This window comes from Vicia villosa, unplaced genomic scaffold (assembly GCF_029867415.1).
Source record: "Vicia villosa cultivar HV-30 ecotype Madison, WI unplaced genomic scaffold, Vvil1.0 ctg.000941F_1_1, whole genome shotgun sequence".
Classification (NCBI taxonomy): Eukaryota; Viridiplantae; Streptophyta; class Magnoliopsida; order Fabales; family Fabaceae; genus Vicia; species Vicia villosa.
The window spans coordinates 585,476-605,037 of record NW_026705423.1 but is presented as its reverse complement, the minus strand read 5'-3'; the positions used below and the strand labels follow the sequence as shown (position 1 = coordinate 605,037).

At 36.6% G+C, this 19,562-nt stretch overlaps 1 protein-coding gene across 1 annotated transcript; it reads left to right on the top strand.

Annotated features, from left to right (window-relative positions):
• The first annotated feature begins 555 nt into the window (after nucleotides 1-555).
• LOC131632458 (uncharacterized) lies at nucleotides 556-19,338 on the top strand. The gene is made up of 2 exons (XM_058903203.1): nucleotides 556-1,701; nucleotides 19,111-19,338. Exons 1-2 carry the CDS (start codon nucleotides 556-558, stop codon nucleotides 19,336-19,338), a joined length of 1,374 nt encoding a protein of 457 aa, XP_058759186.1.
• The last annotated feature ends 224 nt before the right edge of the window (nucleotides 19,339-19,562 follow it).

Below are 19,562 nucleotides of genomic sequence, written 5' to 3'. Positions count from 1 at the left end.
CGCCTACATGCTACTGTTATTTTTTTTTTTAAATTTAGGGTTAGGGTTTGGTTAGGGTTTTCTATGTTTTTTTTTTGAAAATTTAGGGTTAGGGTTTGGTTAGGGTTTGGTTAGGGTTTTCTGTGTCACCGAAAATAATTAGCATACAGTCTTCGCATGTGATTGTACAGTGTACACTGTTCAGTATGGTTGTGTCTGGTCAAGTCGACTGTAGTTCACCAGTGTCAAGCACACCTCAAATCAACTCAGGCATTCATTTTCCTTCAACTTTATTCGCATGTGATTGTACAGTATGGTTGTGTCTGGTCAAGTCGACTGTGCAACAGTTCAGCAGTGTCATGCACACCTCAAATCAATTGTGAAACAGTCTGGTGTGCAGCAGTGTTATTTATTCATCAAATCAACTCAGTACGCATGTGATTGTATAGTATTCGCCTTCATAATTGTCATCACTCAATGTTCGTCTACATAAAGGAAACCTATAACGTGTAAACTAACACAACACATTACACATCTGATTACATATTTGCAATAAAACTCTCTACCCACTCAACAATGGCCCCTCCACAATACATTATCAACGCTCATGTTTTTGGCGAGACCTATGACAACGAAGAAGTTGGTTTTCTGTTTAGAAACACTGAGGTTAAACGATTTTGTTTAAGCAGAAAAGCAAATTTCAGTTACTTCAAAGGGAGATTAGAGACGAAGCTTGCAATGGGTGGTGTATCCCAGATTTTTTACCAATATCGTTTTCTTCGTGGAGACAACCCGGTCAAGTTTATCCAAGTTGAGATCAAAGACGATGAAGACATGCAGAATATGTTTGCCAATCATGAGTATTCTGGTTACGAATGCATAGAACTGTATGTTACTCTACCAGAAGTTCAAACCACACAAATGGTTGAGTCACAAGTCATTGATGCACTTGGAGACGAGCAAGCAGAGGTCGACGTTGTAGATGAAGAAGAAGAAGCACCGGAAATAGAAGTTGATAACCTGGTAAACGAGGAAAGTGAAGATGAACCGGAAGTTGTTGTACCACGAGATCAAGTGCATATGCCTCCAGTGCACATGAGGAACCTGAATTTTGATGGGGATGACGAACCATCGACTGATATTTTCTATGATCCATACACCCAAACAGATCAACGGTTAAAAGTAGGAGACAGATTTCGTTCTAAGGAGGCATGTATCATGGCCATAAAAAGATTTCATATGGCAAACAATGTTGATTTTAGAGTTGATCGCGCCAATGTCGAAAGGTACAAAATTTACTGTAGAAACACTGATTGTGGATTCAGGTTGCATGCATCATACAGGAAGAGAAGTGACTCATGGGTTATAGGATATATTTCCCAAGATCACACATGTGTTAACACAAATGTTTCACAAGATCACCGTAAGCTCAGTTATGACATCATTTGTCAAGAAATCTTGCCTCTAGTTGAAAAAGATCCATCGTTAAAGGTGAAAACGATAATCTCTCATATCGTTGCAACGTACAACTACACTCCGTCTTATAGAAAGGCGTGGCTGGCGAAGACCAAGGCGATCGAAGTTGTGTATGGAAATTGGGAGGATTCGTATAAACGACTCCCACATTTCTTATATGCGCTTCAAATTTATGCTCCTGGAACTGTTACTATTTTAGAGACCCTTCCGGCGCAATCTCCAGACGGAACATCACTTCAAGGAAATGTGATATTCCACAGGCTCTTCTGGGCTTTCCGCCCATGTGTACAAGGATTTTCATATTGCAAACCAATTCTTCAAATAGATGGAACTTGGTTGTACGGAAAATATAAAGGCACCATGTTGATGGCTGTGGCTCAAGACGGAAATAGTAACATCTTTCCTGTTGCTTTCGCTCTTGTGGAAGGAGAAACTGCTGGAGGTTGGGGTTTCTTTCTCAGAAATCTTCGGACACACGTTGCCCCCCAACCTGGACTTTGATTGATTTCAGACAGACATGCTGCCATCGAGAGTGCGTACAACAATCCAGCAAACGGGTGGCAAAACCCTACATCAACGCATGTTTACTGTATTCGACACATTGCACAAAATTTCATGCGGGAGATAAAGGACAGGGCTCTTCGGAAGACTCTTGTCAATGCCGGATATGCGTTGACTCAACCGACGTTCCAATATTATCGCCAAGAAATTGTAGCGGCAAATCCAGATGCAGGCAGATGGGTTGACAGTCTTGCTAGAGAGAAATGGACCAGATCATACGACAACGGGAAGCGATGGGGGCACATGACTACGAATCTTGTGGAGTCTATGAACGGGGTGTTTAAGGGCATCAGACACCTTCCGATTACTGCCTTGGTGGAAGCAACATACTATAGGATGGCTTCTCTTTTCGCAAGAAGAGGTGAGCGTTGGAATGCAGTTATAGAATCCGGACAATTATGGAGCGAAACATGCGTCAAATTCATGAAAGAGCAATCTGCCAAAGCCAACAGCCACATTGTGACATCTTTCGATCGATTCAACCGGACCTTCAGTGTTAAAGAAACGATTGACCATAACGAGGGCCTTCCGAGACAACAATACAGGGTTCTTATAGATGAAGGGTGGTGCGATTGTGGAAAGTTTCAAGCCTTTCGGATGCCATGCTCTCATGTAATTGCAGCATGTTCGTATGCGCATCAAGATCCGTTTGCACTTTTATCTCCCATTTACAAGGCAGATACCTTGCTTGGGGTGTACAACAACTCATTTCAAGTGATGGCAAAGGAGGATTATTGGCCTACGTATGAAGGGGACGTGGTTTGGCATAATGATAACATGCGGAGAAAGAAAAGAGGCCGCCCGAACAGCACCCGGATCACAACTGAGATGGATCATGAGAAAATGGTACGAAAGTGTAGCATATGTCGTGAAATCGGGCACAATAAAAATACCTGTCCTAACCGTGGATCAAATTCCACCAACAATTAGTTGTATGTCATCTGTATTTTTATTGACAATGTTTTTGTATTTGTATTAGTATTCGTATTTGTATTTGTGTTTGTATTTGTATTTCTATTTGTTATGTATTTGTATTATCCTTTATTAAATCAACTAGTTATGTCTTTGTCTCGTAGTGAAATTGTCTTCATGGCCCATACTGCCACTCTTTATTTTGGACAGTCAGTCAAATACGCATGCTTTCGTCTAGTCCCATCAAGTCAGTCATTGATCAGTGTGTCTGCATTTATCATACATGTTAGGCGTGCTTGTAAACAGTACGCAACATCATTAATTTTTTCTACCCACTACTATTATAAATTAGGGGCTCCTATGGTTGAGTTTACACACAGATACACAAAATCCAAATACCAAACAATCACACAAACACAACCATGCCTCGCCGGACAACCACTAGGCCAGATGGATGTCACCGGACAACAGAGTTGCCGCCCCGGAGATCAACATGGCGTGCCGAACCTGAGCCGGAGTATCGCAAAAGGAACGAACATGTCATATTCTCCGCCGTCAAACCTCCCATGCCGGTTATGTTTTGGAATATCTCTTCCGTCGAGCAACTCAAGAGGACTCTCCTGAGATTTTTAGAGGGGGAGTACGAGGCCGGCGAACAGATAAGAAGCATCAAGAGGCTTAAAACAAGGGCCGATCCTGTGACTGGAGCAACGATAAGTTTCTGGCATAAGGTGGAATACGACATTGATGTCATTCAAATGATGCATGGACCTAATGACATTGTTTTAACCGTGGTGATTTCTTAGATGTTTTACTTTATCTTTTCTGTTGGTTATTTTCTATGTACCTTTTAATTAATCAATGAACTACTCTTTTCCGTGGACGCTCGACTTAACTGATTCACTGAACTTATTTATTTATGTTAAAAACCATTTTATTAATAAATAAAAAAATTAAAAAAAAAATAGTATATAAACAACAAAAAAAAAACAAAAAAAAATTAAAAAAAAAAAAAGGAAATGGGAGTAGGCGCCACCCTAGGTGGCTAAAAACCAAAAAATCAACATTGATGCCACCCTGGGTGGCGCATATGTTGTGTCAATTTAGTGGTTGGCGCCACCTGAGGTGGCTCCTATGTGGAGGCCACCTCTGAAACCTGGTCATACCGGTAATTTTTCCGAAAATATGGTTTTTGGTGTAAATAAATTATTAAACATGGTTATTTGGATTTTTTTTTCACAAAATGTATCATATTTTCCCTATACCAAAAATTCAATTGTTTTTTTTTTTTTTTGACAAGAAAAATTCAATTGTTTAAAACTTCTTTTTAACTTGTTTTCTTAAAACTATTTGGTTTATGTTTATACAAACGTAACACAGTCAATTTTAGGCAAATGAATAGATAGAGTTCACAATTTTGCGCTATATCACGGTGATGCACAAGCACAACATTGCTTTCACAATAATAGCATGAAGTTTTAGTTGAGAGTTGAAACCAAACACGTCTTTACTAAGAATAGAAGATGGTAATTTCAATTAAATAGCCTCCATCCAGGTTTGTTGTTATTAACACTTTAATCAAATCAAACTGTAGTTAGCGTCACCACATGGAACCCTCCTGATTTGACTCTATATAATTGAAACCTTATTTCAAAAATATTTTAAAGATAAATTTGCATTATTAAATTTTTATTAATAATTGATTGTGAAAAATTTGCATGAATACCAACATAAATCATTAGTGTTAGGAACAATCAATAAAAAAAGAGAAAATTTTAAATTTATTTAAAATTTAACTTCTTTTTTAATTGAATTCATGGGATGGTTGTGATTGAGTAAGAGAGAGAAAAAAATATTTTTATTTTTTAATTAATAAAAATTTGTGATTGCTTGTTTGTAAAACCACTTGTTATGTTTGTGTTCATGCAAGTATTTTTCCAATTGATTTTACGTTACACTGATTTAATTTAACATGACCTTTTAATAATAATAATAATAACAATAATAATAATAATAATAAGCGTGGCGGGCAAGCCCGCCAAGTAAAATGGAGCATAAAATTCATGCTCGCCTCGCCAAGTTGTCGAGTGGCGGGCTTGCCCGCTTATTTTTTTAATTATGTTTCTTTCATTTTTTTACTAGATTAATAGTCTTTTTTTACCTTTCAATTAAATTTTTTACTTATTGTTTAGAACAATTTTTTATAAAGCATCTTTTAAACAAAATTATCTAAAAAATATTGCATATATTTACAAATAAATATATAAAATAAAACCATCAAGAATTTGAATTACTAGAATTAACTAAAAAAGGGTGGACTTAGGAAAAGACAAGCTTAACGAATAGGTGAGGCGGACTTTAGCGGACGGAGGATTTTGGCAGGGCAAGCTTAGGCGGGCGGCGGGTTTTGGCGGGGTGAACTTTGGTGGACGGCGGGCCTAAAATCCTAACCCAACCCGTCATATTTTGGCGGGTGAGCGGACCGGCCCGACGGGCCACCGCCCGTTTTGCCACCCCTATCCCCAATCATATGGTGATTGCTAGGAGTGCAGATCCATTCAGGTGTAAACTTTTGTTCGGCATGATAAAGGAGGCAACAATTTGATGTTACATAAACCTACTTAGATACTCTACCTGGATACTCTGCAAGGTGAGACAAACCGAATTTATTAGAGAAGTAAATTATCCATCGTGACTAGCGAATGGGAAAATAGTGAAGAAGATAAAGGAAAAATGAAAAAAATGTGTCGATTTTACCTCTAAACCTCGCATACCCAAAAGGTGCATACCCTCTTATGTATTTCTATGTTACTTAACTTGTTTTTATATTTCAATAATAAACTTTGTGCTATTTTCTCTCCTAATAACTCCTAAGGGAGTTTTATGAGGCGAGCATAATTATATGTATTACAAGTTTTTTTCTATAAGTATTAATAAAATAGTTGGGGTGCATTCTTTTCTTCGACAAAAACATGAGTTTTTTTTAACAAAATCTCCATTTACTATGAATAAAACTAATATTTTTAGTGTGTGGATCATATACAATTAGGAGTGGGAATAAGTCGGACCAATTAACAAGGGCTTACGGCCTATCCTACACAAATATAACTTAGGCTAAAAAAAATTAAATAGAAAATACCTAGACTTTTTTATAAGCAAATTTTGTTAAAGAGGCTAGGCCACAAGCCATTAAAAAAACATTTTAAGCCTTTTAGGCCGACTTATTTTATACTTTGAATTAAAATACAAAAATAAAGAAAATTTCTTCACCCACCTCCCAACCTTCTTGCCCATCCCTGGTGAATTTACCACAATACCCCTTGTTTCGGAAGTTCATTTCCGAAACTGTACTTTTTTTCTTAAAAAAGGTGTTTTCGGAAATGCATCTCCGAAAACGTGTTTTTTTTAATATAAAATATTGATTTCGGAGATGCATCTCCGAAATAAAGTTACTTTTTCAGAAAATGTGGTGTTTCGGAAGTTCATCTCCGAACGCACCCCCCTTGGGGAATTCGGAAATGAACTTCCGAAAATATGTCTGGACAGAAGAAAATGAAAAACAACAACAATTCGCTTTATTTAATCGGGTGAAGATTACAACGATAATATTACATATAATTAAAGTTACATATTGTTGATCACAGGTAGGTGGGGATGAGTCAACATTTTGATAACATCGTCCGCCGATCTTTGAAGTTTCGCGTCCAACTCGATCGGGCCTTTCGAAGAAAATCGGTCGAACGTTGTCCACAAAACCGCCAAATCTTCGTCGTTCTTGATCTCAAAAGGTGTGAACTTAATGCCTCCCTCGTCGTTAAGCGATGGCGAGCGGTACTCGAGCTTGACAACCTTTCGATTCTCGGAATAGTGCAAAAGCGTGTTGAGCGACGGTATCAACTCCGCAAACGGCGTGTCGCGCGAGAAGCGAAATTGGAACGGCATCGGGTAGCCGGTTTCAAAGTAGACGAATGCTAGGTGGGGGTAGGTTTGTGTCATTTGTGTTTTGTGGTGTGGAGAGGATGAAGAAGAGTGTGTATTTATAGACTTATTGGAGCATTGATGGCCTAACAAACCTTATCCTGCCTCAGGGGACATTTCGGAAATGAACTTCCGAAAATAGGAGGCAGACTAGCATATTTCGGAAGTTCATTTCCGAATTATGCAGAAACAGACATAAATTTTGCATTTTGTTGATTGCTTAGTGTGTTGTCTAAATTGAACATATGGAATTGACATTAACCATAAATTAGACAAGCAAGTCATAAAACATAATTATATTATAAATGTATTGAATCGGTCCGATTTTACATGATAAACAACAATACATACAAAAAACGATCCGGAACAAACTAAAATTCACCGAACCAATCGGTGGATCCTAAGTCCAAAATAGGCTCATTCTTCGACCGCTCTCTATTTTGCTCGCGCTCTTGGCTCATCATTTCTTCAAACTTCGCCATTCTTGAAACAAAAGGATCCGGCCAAGTCTCCGCCTCATTTGAACGATGTGCGGTCCATTGACAACAAGTAGCCGGTATAGGACACCCCGGTTTCAAAAACACTTGGACGAAGTGCCGCGATCGTAGATACCCGATGCATATGATTCGGCCCGACGAGTCCAATGGCGGTCGACTATGAAGTGGAAAGAAAGTCTCACATAGTCCAAACCTCGTCAAATCGACGCATACAATATCATATGCACTTGCTATGAGATGACCCATATCGGGGAATGACATCCACTTCGAGACCGGAGCGATACCGGTAAGTGGTGGAACAAGTGAATCATGAATTTTTGCAAACTTTTCTTGATTTCATATAGTCGGCCGTAGATGTCCCGATACGAAGTCAACTCCGCAAGAAGTTCCCGTCGGACTAAAGTGTGATTATTTTCCCCTTTACCAAGCAAACCCGCAACGGCCCGATATCCACAATTGCCGTCTCCTCCAACATCAACGATGTTATCGATATATTTGTGCATAAAAAGTGGCATCTCATCAATGTAGACAATGGGTGATTTTTTTATCGGCGGTGTGCGAGGTGGCTTCGAAATACGGGCACCTTTGTTACCACTACATTTGGACTTAGGTGTCTCATGAATTTCCGGTAACGATGTGTCATACCCCAAAATTTGCCCTCACATATTCCACCTACAATGATTCAAAATTCAAGATCCAGTCCCAAAGATTACTCATTCAAAAGTCCAGATGATCCACAATCAACTGGTTTGACTTAAAAGTCAACCATAATCAGAGCATAGTCAAAGACTCCCAATTTTGGTCAACATAAAGTATGTGAAGCATAACCATCATTTGATAAAAGATTGATCATGATTCCATTAATAGAAACTCAGAGATGAACGAATACAAAAAGGTTCAAATTAGGGTTTCTTAGGAGAAAGTCAACCCAACTTTGACTGGGCATAACTTTCACATGGAACATCAAAAATTCCCCACTCAAAGCCTAGTTTGAAGTAAATTGGATTCTCTACAACTTTGTCTCTCACAAGCCAGGGCTATAAATGATTCATTTGAGAGATACAGTGCAAAAGATTACAGGTCATTTTCAGGCACCCCTCAAAAGCAGTTTTTTGTCAGAGAAGATATGATCAAGATAAAAGCTCCAAATGAAAAATATGTTCCAAAGTGGCTTGTAGAGGACCTCTTAAGGTTTCCAAAAAGTATCAGAACTCCCTCATAGCTTAGAAATTGAGAGAGATATGATTGATCAAAGTTGGGTGATTTTGGAGGACCAAATGTGAAATAAAGGAGGTCTAAGTTGGATTTCTTGCAAATGGGCCTATCTTTTTAGGACTCAATCTTGGTCCACAAAATATCCATGTTATCCAAACCACACACTACAAATTTTAGCCTTTTATTTTGATTTAATATATTTTTTTATTTTTTATGATTTAATTAAGTAAAAAAATCAAATATTAAGTTAAAATATCCACATAGGCCAATTCCAATCAATATTAAATGGCAAAATATATCTTATTTTCGTGCATGATCAAAGGGGAGGAAATTGATACAATATTTTTCAAAATAGCAAGCTTCCATAAAAGGAAAATATCAATTTTCCAAGATTGGGCAAGAGTGGATTTAAGGAGTTTTGGATCTCTCTTTTAGACCTAATTGGTTCACTATAAGTAGACAAGAGGGGCATAGGATTAGGGGACGCAACTCTGGCCAAAGAAGAACTTGCAAGAACCAAATTTTTCACAAAAAAAAGCCAAACTCGGTTTCAAGGATTTAGGGCATTCCAGAGAGATTTGAGCATTCTACACCTTCCTTGGAACACACTGAATCTATCTGGACCATCGCACGACTTCAACACCCCCAGAATTATCTCAATTTTGTCAAAGTAAGTCACTTCAAACTTTGAATCGATTAGCATGTTATAGACACTTTCATAATGCTTTGATCATGTATTCTGGTTTGTTTTGATGTGTTGATTGTTTCTGGGTTGATTGTGTGGAGTTTGAGTGCTTTAATCGTGTTGCGCCATTAGAGGCCGTTTTCTAGTTCTAGGGTTTTGAATTGGGGGTTTTCATTAGGGGTGAAATTAGGTTATAATAATAACATGAATAGATTCACGTGGTGAAAAGGAGGAGTTTGGGATAGGTGCGAAGGGTTTATACTCAAGCATGGTGGATTCGCTATTATACAGGTTAATTCGCTACGACCAAATACGTAGCAATTTCGTAGCTATTTTCACTCTGAAGTTTGCAGGTCTGGGGGTGGAAGACGATGAGGTGTCGGCGTCCGGTTGGTTCATTTAAAAGTTCGCGCGCGTTTTTAATATGTTTGAGATTTATATTATTTATTCTATTTCACGCATCCTTTAGACATGCTCACACCATAGTTGAGTTGGTGCGCCTGTTGTTTGTCCACCCCAAGGGTCCAGGGTTCGATCCCTGGCCCTTTCATGTTATTTTTCTGAAATTCTATCTATAATCCTATACGCCCCTAACTATACACCCCACCATGCACCTGCAAAATCTGAACCATCCAGTCACCATGGCCTTAGATCTGACGTTCCAGAACTTGTTCCCCATGCCATGCACCATACAATCAGCCACACTGAATCCTAATTCTATTAGCTTAAATAATTTTAATTATTTATTTTGTTTTAATCAAAATACCTTTTAATATATATTAATTGTATAATAATTATTTTTTATAAATAAATTATTATGTGATATTTATATTAAAATGTCAATTTGTTGTTCGTGCCGATTAAATCGATTAATCGCTATGGTCAACAATAATTTTAATTAAAATTCTATTTAATTAAAATGCAATTCAATTATATTCGATTAAATGGTTGCAACTATCTTATTAGTTGTGATGATTAATCCTTTTTCTCTAACTTCAAATTTGTTATTCTTTTTAATCGAATCAATCGATTGCGAGGGGTAACAATGCAAATCAATTCATAATTATTAAAAAATATCATAATTCGTTATCAGTAATAATCAAATCAATTGATTAAAATTGGTAACGATACAACTTCAAATCTGTTAACTATGGCGATTGAATCTATTGATCGTTGCGGTTAATAATGCTAAATCAAATCAGGGTTGTACGCCCAAAACTTTTAAAACACACTAAACCACGATACTACGGTGTTTCAACACTGCGATGTTCACAACTACGATAAGGTAACTCAAAATTCCTTCGAACATTCGCATTTCAAAAACAATTTCAAAACAACTTCAAACCACATTCAATTCAATTCTAAGGCGTACAATCCTGTCCCCGAACTACGTTGACTCTGATTCTCCATAAGGAGATACGTAGGCACTTGGCAACAAGGCGAGTCCCCCTCTTCAAAACTTTAATCATGTTCAAATAATTAGCCTTTAACTCTTATTACTCTCTGTCACCTTTCTTTATAAGCCACGCCATAAACCTTTATCTTTGAGATGTTAGCCTTTAGGAAAGGGTTGAGGGTGCCTAACACCCTCCCTCGACCTGAATATAGTATCTTACCCTGATCTCTTAACTGCGAGGTTTCCTATTCGCCTTGGTAGAATAGGTGGCGACTCTAATATTTAATTTTTAGGGCAGGTTGCTACAGATTCGACATAATGACAAAAAGTCTTAAGGGAACCACACAATGACCTAAAGTGTGCCAATTTCTCGGTATACACATCTTCGGAGTAGGCATCCAAAATTTCCCTCCATGCCGCCATTATCCTATCAACCACAACACCGGCTTTAACAACTTTACCGTTTTCATCCGGCCTATCTTTTGTCCTAACCGCGGGTTTCAACTTGCTTCTCACGTTGCAAGTTATGTGATACCGGCAAAGTAAAGCGGTAGATGTCGGGAAGACGGTATCGACCGCATTCATCAAAGCATTGTCCCGGTCGGTGACAATGACGTTTGGCATAACCGCTTGATCAACTAACAAAGACTTGCAAATTCCCAAGGCCCACGTAAAGTTGTCTTCTTTTTCACACTCCAAAAAAGCAAACCCCACCGAATAAGTCTTGTCCGTCGAGGTAACACCGACTATCTCTAGAAGCGGAAGCCTATACTTGTTGGTCTTGTACGTCGAATCCATCACAAGAACGGTTGGAAATGTGTTGAATAATTTGATACTTTCGGGATGAGTCCAAAAAATATCACGCACCGTAACTTTGTCCTCGGAGGTTCGGAAGCTTGAAACATATTTGTTATCGCCTAGTAGTTTCAAAAGTTGTTGCATTTCCGACCGAGGACCCATATTCAACACTTTGAGATTGTGCCGTTCATTGTAAACTTGCTTGATATTTGAAACGTTATCCGGTTTCTTACGCTTCATATCGGCAAGTATGTTGCGAGGCGCCACTTTGACTATCGTTAAGTCCGATATCACATTCCTCTCTTCGCAGGACAAACGACACGCCATTGGATGTCCGTGTAACTTGACATCCAAGGCATGATTATGAATTCCACAAATTACGGTTAACCGCCACAAATCATCAACCCTCCGAGTAGCACGCAACTTAAAGGGACACCCGCACTTTCTCGACCCCGTGTCCTCGTGTTTTAGCACCCGGTTTGATTGTACATAACTACCACCCCGTTCGCAATTCAAAACAACGAAAGCTTTCCGCCTACTATTTCCGTTGTCCGACCTTAAAATAACAATTGCAAATCCATTTTTGTTAGCTTCCTTCCGAACCCAATCAAGCAATTGTTCGCGACCGCCGAAGCTCCGATCAATTGTAAAATGTTGCCGAACATCGACCGCATTGATCATAGGAGTAACGTCAATAACCGGATCGTTATTATCGTTGACAATTTCTGGAACTAATACTCCATCGTCTTGCACAATGTTGTCCGGATGCACCATACCTAACAAATGAATAAATTATCAAAAGTTGGCCAAAACTGTTTTTTTTTTACTGCCAGGCCTATTTTCGGAAGTTCATTTTCGAAATATGTTAGGTAACATATTTCGGAAATGAACTTCCGAATTATATCAGTGTTCAGCAGAATTTTGTTGAATCAATGTAATGAAATAGGGAATGAAATAAGTGATGTTTACCTGAAATTGTAGCTTTCTATGCTCCCTTTAACGTGATCAACGGTTTGAAACTTGATTTTAGGACGAAAAATGGATGGAGATTGATTGGGTTTTGGAGAGGGTTTGGAAAAGTGTTGGAGAAAAATGATGAAATAGTGAAGGAGGGAAATTTGTATATGGAGAAATATTTTCGGAAATGAACTTCCGAAAATATTAACGGTTTTGACATTTTCGGAGGTTCATTTACGAAGACAAAAAATATTAAAAAAAAAAAGCGCTTCGGAAGTTCATTTCCGAAGCAGGGGTAGTTTTGGTTTTTCGCTGGGGGTGACCCCCATAGGGAGGTGGCTAAAGAAATTTTCAAAATAAAACATAGTTGTCTTGAAGAACTTATAAAAATAAGTTGAAAAAACCTTACGAACATTGTCATAAGTTGTTTTCATAAGTTCTCTCAAACAAATAGTATCACAAATTATGACAAAATAATTAATCAAATTGAAACTCAATATAATTAACTAATATATTGAATAGGCAACAAATTTTTAGGAATGGAATTGAATGGAAGACAATATTTAATTAACTATTGAATATATATATTGCATAGCCCGTGAGAATTAAGACATGACACATTACTATGGTTGATATTGCTATGACAAAACTAATTAATTAGGTAAAATTGATTTCGAATGTAATTTATTACTCCCTCCGTTTTTTATTATAAGTCGTTTTAGACTTTTCACACAAATTAAGAAAAATAATAATTGTTGTATGAAAATAAGAAATTATGAAGGTTTTTACAAAATTATCCTTCATTAATGACATGTGGAAGATAAATTTATATAATTGAAAGGAGAGAGAATAATAAATATTTAAGGATATAATAGGAAAAATAACATTAATTATTCATTGGAATTGTAAAGCGACTTATATTAAAATATATATATTTTTTCTAAAACGACTTATAATAAAAAACGGAGGGAGTATATTTAAATAATTTATACTAAATTGAATAGTACATTTTAATATAAAATTGATTTTTAAATTCAAAAGTTATACCCCCACTGTTTCAAAATGTCAATTTTATAAAAAAAAAAAAAATTGTCCTAAAATAAGTGTCTCTTTTAATTTTCAATGCAATTTTAACTTTTATCTTTCAATTGTATCCTCTAATTAATACTATCAATTTACTATTTCTCTCACTTTGCATTAATGATTATTTGAATACACCAATAATCATCAAAGATAATTTGGTAAAATTGTTATTTTCTCTCTTACATTTATCATATTTTTTTAATCTGTATGAAAGTGTCAAGTATGACACTTATTTTGGGACGGAGGGAGTAAATTTTAATTTTAAGTAATTTTTTCTTTAAAAAAAAGACAAAATGAAAATGATAAGAAATGACAAGAAATAATCCAAAGTTTTTGAAAAAAAATAAGTAAAAAGCGATCTAGATAATTGGTTATAAACAAGAATAATGATTTAACCTCCATAACTAGTAAATCCATCCAACACAAGTTGTACCGAAAAATGACAAGAAATAATTCAAAATCTAGAAAAAAATCAGTAAAATGCGATCTACATAAATGTTGATAATCAAGATAAATGATTTAACTTCCATAACTAGTCATCATAATCGAAAGTAACATATTTCGACTTTAAACAACAAAACAACTAAAGCTCTACGCTTTTAGATAACGCTTGCAATTGATCCACTTTATTCTCGAAAATACGCCGATTTCGCTTTTTCTAAATAACGCAAACCACCGCAAACCAAATAGTGTTAAAAGCCAACCAAAAACTTTTCAAAAATCCATCAAACCCACCAAACTGCAATAGATGATCCCAAATTTTTCCTTGGGATATTGTGGAGAACTCTAACCAATTAAGAATAATAGGCCACAACCTATTGAAAAACTCACATGTTACTAACAAATGATTTATGTCTTCATCCACGCTACAATTTGTCACGCATTTTTATTGTTCGTGGCAAGAATCTGCTTCCTATCCAGATTGTCCTTAGTCGGACTACGATTCAGTAACAACCTCCAGGAAAAATATATAGCTTAAGCGGCATAGTCTTCAACCATAAAAAATGGGAATTATGCTTATTTTTATTGACGTAAACTTCAACTGGTTCGTTTATGATATTGTCGCCCTCTTATTCTTAACTAAATCAAATAACCTACTAAATCTTACCTTCAAAAATATACCATCAATCCAAGGATCTATCCAAAATAGAGTAAAAGATCAATTTCCTATTCTTTGATCAATGTTATCAACTAACCCAACACCTTCCCTTATGTTTTTCAAATTCCTCCACCAAACAGAACCACCGATACCCCCAAAACATAAATGCCACCTTCCTCACCATACCAAGCACAAAACACCCTATATCACAGGCTTCCCGTCTCATTTATAATCCACTGACAACATTTATCAAGTAAGGCTAAGTTAAACTTCTTCAACCTCTTAACCCCCAGACCTCCATTTTCTTTTTTCAAACATATAGTATTCCATTTAATCAAGTAAAAATTTCTCACTTTCTCCCTCCCTCCCTAGAAAATAGAATTAAAAATAAATTCCAAGTGAAGATATGATACCTCAGGGCGCCTTGAAGAAGGAAAGAAAGTAGACTAGAATTGAGGACAGGACATACTTAATAAGAATCAGACGAACCCCCCATAGAGAGAAAATGACTCTTCTTTTGATATGATCAATCAGAGGATACCAAAAATCAAGCTTCATATAATCTTCACCAATAGGCATCCCTAACTAAATAAAAAAGGTAGTCAACCATGCTTATAGTTCATAACCATCATTTCCTGATGTAGTTAAGATTCTGAGACGTTGACCCCAAACAACATGCTTTTATGAAAGTTAACTTTTAATCCCGATATAGCTTCAAAAAGAATCAATATAGTCTTCAAAGCTCAGACATTTGCCCAAATTTTAACCCCCCACCAATAGCGTATCATCGGCGAATTGTAAATGAGAAACTGTAACAACATTTTGCGCCCCCACCCATATCTTGTATACTTTCTTTTTTCCACTATAACATTCATAAAAAATGTCACCCTTCTGATACTATTAGAAAGAAAAAGAGGGTCACCTCGACGAAGACTTATTTCAATCCTAAACTCATTAGTTGGGCTCTCGTTCACAAGTACAAAAGTTGTTAGTGTAGTAATACACTCTAATATCCACTTCCGCCACAAAGTCGAGAAATTCACTTTACACATAACATCATCCAAATACCGTCAATCCACCAAACCATAGTCTTTTTAAAAATCAACCTTAAATAATAATAATTCTTTTTTCAAACTACGCACATCGTCCACAATTTCATTAGCTATAAGAATGTCATCCAAGATCTGCATGTCTTTAACAAAAGTTGACTGATACTAAAAAATAACACTTCCAATCATGTGTCTCAGCCTATTAACAAGAACCTTAGATAGAATTTTATACAGACAGTTAAGCAAAGAAATAGGTCAAAATTCCAACAAACGCTGAGGACTCTCAACTTTAGGAATCAAAGTAATAAAAAAATTGTTTATGCCTTTGGTTAACTTACCATTACGGTGAAAATCTGCACACAAAAAAGCACATAAACTAGTCTTTTAAGATTTCTCAGAAGTCTTTAATAAATCCAAGATTAATTTCATTTGGGCCATGACTCTTAAAACAGTAACAATCCCAAACTTCCGATTTAATCTCAACCTCTGAAAAAGGTAAAGTCAAAACCGACCCCTCCTCCCTAGTGATTGATTTAAAAGAAATACCTTTTATCCCTGGTCGATCAACCTCTACCACTTTAAAATGAATATGAAAATGATCAAAACAACACTCCTCACTCCATTTATGCCATTTACTTGTACATTATTAACTAAAATTGAGATGATGGCATTCAACCTTCTCCTCGAAGACATAATACCGTGAAAAATTTTGAATTCACATCTCCCTTCTTTATCCAAAATAGTCTAGATTTTTTTCTACTGGATACTTGAATGCAAGTTGAATAAAGAAAGAATTTTTTCCGATAAAGAGTGTAACTCTCCCAACTCCTCCACTTCTAGATAATGCTCATCGCCTTTAACATCCAAGAAATAAATACAATCTTTACCGTTCTGATTTTTCCTTTTAAGTTTTGAGTATGATTTTGATGCCATAATTTCAAACTGCCCTTAATCAGCTTCAGTTTTTCATTCAGCACAAAACCTCCCCAACCATCCACCTCAAAGGATAGTCATTGTTCATTCACAAACTCCTTGTATCATGGTAAATATGTCAATCATTTTAACATTTTAGTTGGCTTAGGACCCCAATTCTCTTCGTCAATAGTCATCAAAATCAGACAATGATCAGAAATAGTGCTAGGAAGAGCCACTTGAATGAAATTAGGCCAAAAATAAACCCAAGCATCTGATAATAAAAAATGACCCAAACGACTCATAGAAAGACCACCCCCCTGATCTTACGTGAATCTTCTCCCACATAACGATAAATCAACCATGAAATTATCTTCAATGAACTGATTAAAATGATAGTATTCCTCCATACGATAAACAATCACCTTACTCCTTTCCTCAATTGATCGAATAGGATTAAAATTGACATTCACACACCAATTGTTCCTCTCCTAATCATTAATCAGAACACCTAAGTGATTCCATAAAGATAACCGACTACCATTATCACAAGGAGCATAAACATTGGCAATAGCAAACTCTTGCCCTGCCTTTCTTAAACACCCTTTTATAATCAAAAGATTCTCAATACTCATTGAAATTTTCACCACCACTTCGTTAATATCCCATTATGTCAATAAACATTCAAAGGTCCCTACAGAGGGTCGAAAGGAATAGCCAATTTCAGATGAACCCCATAGATACCTTCACAAAACATCGTCAATCACTTCCAATTTTGTTTCCTAAATGCTCTCCACCAACGAACATTTCTCTCTAACCAACCTCTACAACTTCCTTATCTTCTCCCAACCACCCAACCCTCTCACATTAAAAGAAACAAGCTTCATTATCACCACCAATTCCCTTTCCACAACCCCAAAAACACTTTATCTTAATTTTCAAACCCAGTATCTCTCCCCTCCCCCTTGCCACTCTCACCTTATCCCTCATTCTTAATCCTATCACCTTTCTCTCTTGACAAAGCACTGAACATAGTTGAACAATCACCCTTGATCTTTAACCCTATAGATTTGCCAATCACACAAACATCATCAACAACCTCATGAGGTTTACCATGAACCACCATCCAATTTTCCAATCCTTATTAGAGCTTGAAGCCTTAGAACCCACCGTCAAAGAAACTCCCTCATTTTCCTTAGAAATTGACCTCGACGAACTGCTAGACAACTTTTTATTTTTTCTACCCTTAATGTATTGAATTAAATTAAATCTATCTTTAATTGATAACCTTGTCACTCTTTTTAGATCAAGAATAGATGATATTGATTTCCTATTATGGGATTTACACAAGCATCTTCCTTTCTTCTGCTTACTATGACAAGTACCAAGTTTATTACCCTAAAAAAATCGATCCTCTACTTTTTCTCTATTTTTTATTCATTCATAAATCCAAGGACCATGTCGATTAGATGAATTTGTAACGATATACCATAAAAACGAATCCACACCCTGTAACACCCCAATTTTTGTTTTATTTTTGTATTTGGGTGTTAGAGTACTTTATTTTGAATTTTTGGAAATTTTTGGGTGTTAGTAGAATTATAAGAATTATTATAATAATTGAATTAATAGAAAAATAAGAAATGAGAGAAAAGGAGGGGTGTGGGAGAATTAGAAGGGTGAGAGAGTAATTAATTATTTTTATTGGATTTAAATAACTAGATTAATTATAATAGAAAATAAGGGAGAGCTTTTTAACCACTACGTGAATATTGGTGAGAAAGCAAAGTAGAGAAAAGACCAAGCCCTGGGAGAGCTCTTGAAGGGAGAAAGAACCCCATAGCCAAAGCTAGAGTTTTTTATGCATATTTGAGGTAGGGGTAATTGTTCATCAATAGATGCTAAAGCATATGGATGGAAATGGGTCCTTACCCTCTATGTTTTCTTTTCTTTCTTTTTCTCATTGTGATGAATTGATTGAAAAATATGATGATTTTTAGTTGAATTGGTGTTATGATTGTGCATTCTTTGTATTTTGATGTTAAGAAATGTTTATGGATCGATTGTTATGATCACTATATGTTTTGGGACTGTCTGGGATTCATAAAATTGAGTTTTTGGTATTGTTACGATAAAGCAATCGCAGAAAATCAAAAAACACCATTTTTGGGTCGTAGCAGCTGCTACGGGCCGTAGCAGTCCTCTCGTTATTTTACCGGGGGCATAAAACTGTGGAAATATGGCCTGGGAGTTGCTACAAGTCGTAGCAGCTTTTACGGGTGGCCATAGCAGCCTCTTGGTTATTGTACCAAACACGTCGTTTTGTGTGTATCTTGAGTTTTATGACTCTGTTTGAGGCGCAGTTTGAAGCGTTGGAAAGCTAGCGCGTAGGTGTCATACCCCAAATTTGTCCTACCCCTTTACTTCTAACTGGCTTAGGCTTCGCATTCATGTACATACTCTCCATTAGGTCATCTAACATAACATGCATCATTAATCAATAAACTTGGCAGGGGATCAAGGTCATAGATAAAGGTGAGGTTTCACATGGTTCGAAGTTCATATCTCATGCAGATTTGTTCCTATTGGGGTTCTCAACTGATCATGGAGTGAGGTCCGTTTCGTTGTGCTTGTGTCAAATAGTGGATTTTCAGGGTTGTGCCTATGATTATCTTATTGTCAAGATTTCATCTGGTTCATTCTCCATTTCAAAGTTTGGTTCACCTGATTATTTGGCATAAAAGCTATTCATCTAAGGCTCCGTTAAAAGAGTGTGGATTCGTTCATTTGGGGATCGTATTAGGCCACCTTCAAATTTTGAAGACATCTGAAGGAATCCTAGCTTTCAATCAAAGTCAACCATGGAGGTTGACTTTGTGACTAAAGTTCATAATGGATTATCTTGGGCTTTTACCTTTTGATGCTAGTGAACCAGAGTTGCAAAAATTGGAGAAAATGACTTGAT

Excerpts from the sequence above, each read along its gene's own strand:
- LOC131632458 (XM_058903203.1), top strand. The coding sequence starts at position 556 with ATGGCCCCTCCACAATACATTATCAACGCTCATGTTTTTGGCGAGACC. Across the intron at positions 1,702-19,110 it reads GAACATCACTTCAAGGAAAT|GGGATCAAGGTCATAGATAA; the intron begins GTGATATTCCAC and ends TAAACTTGGCAG.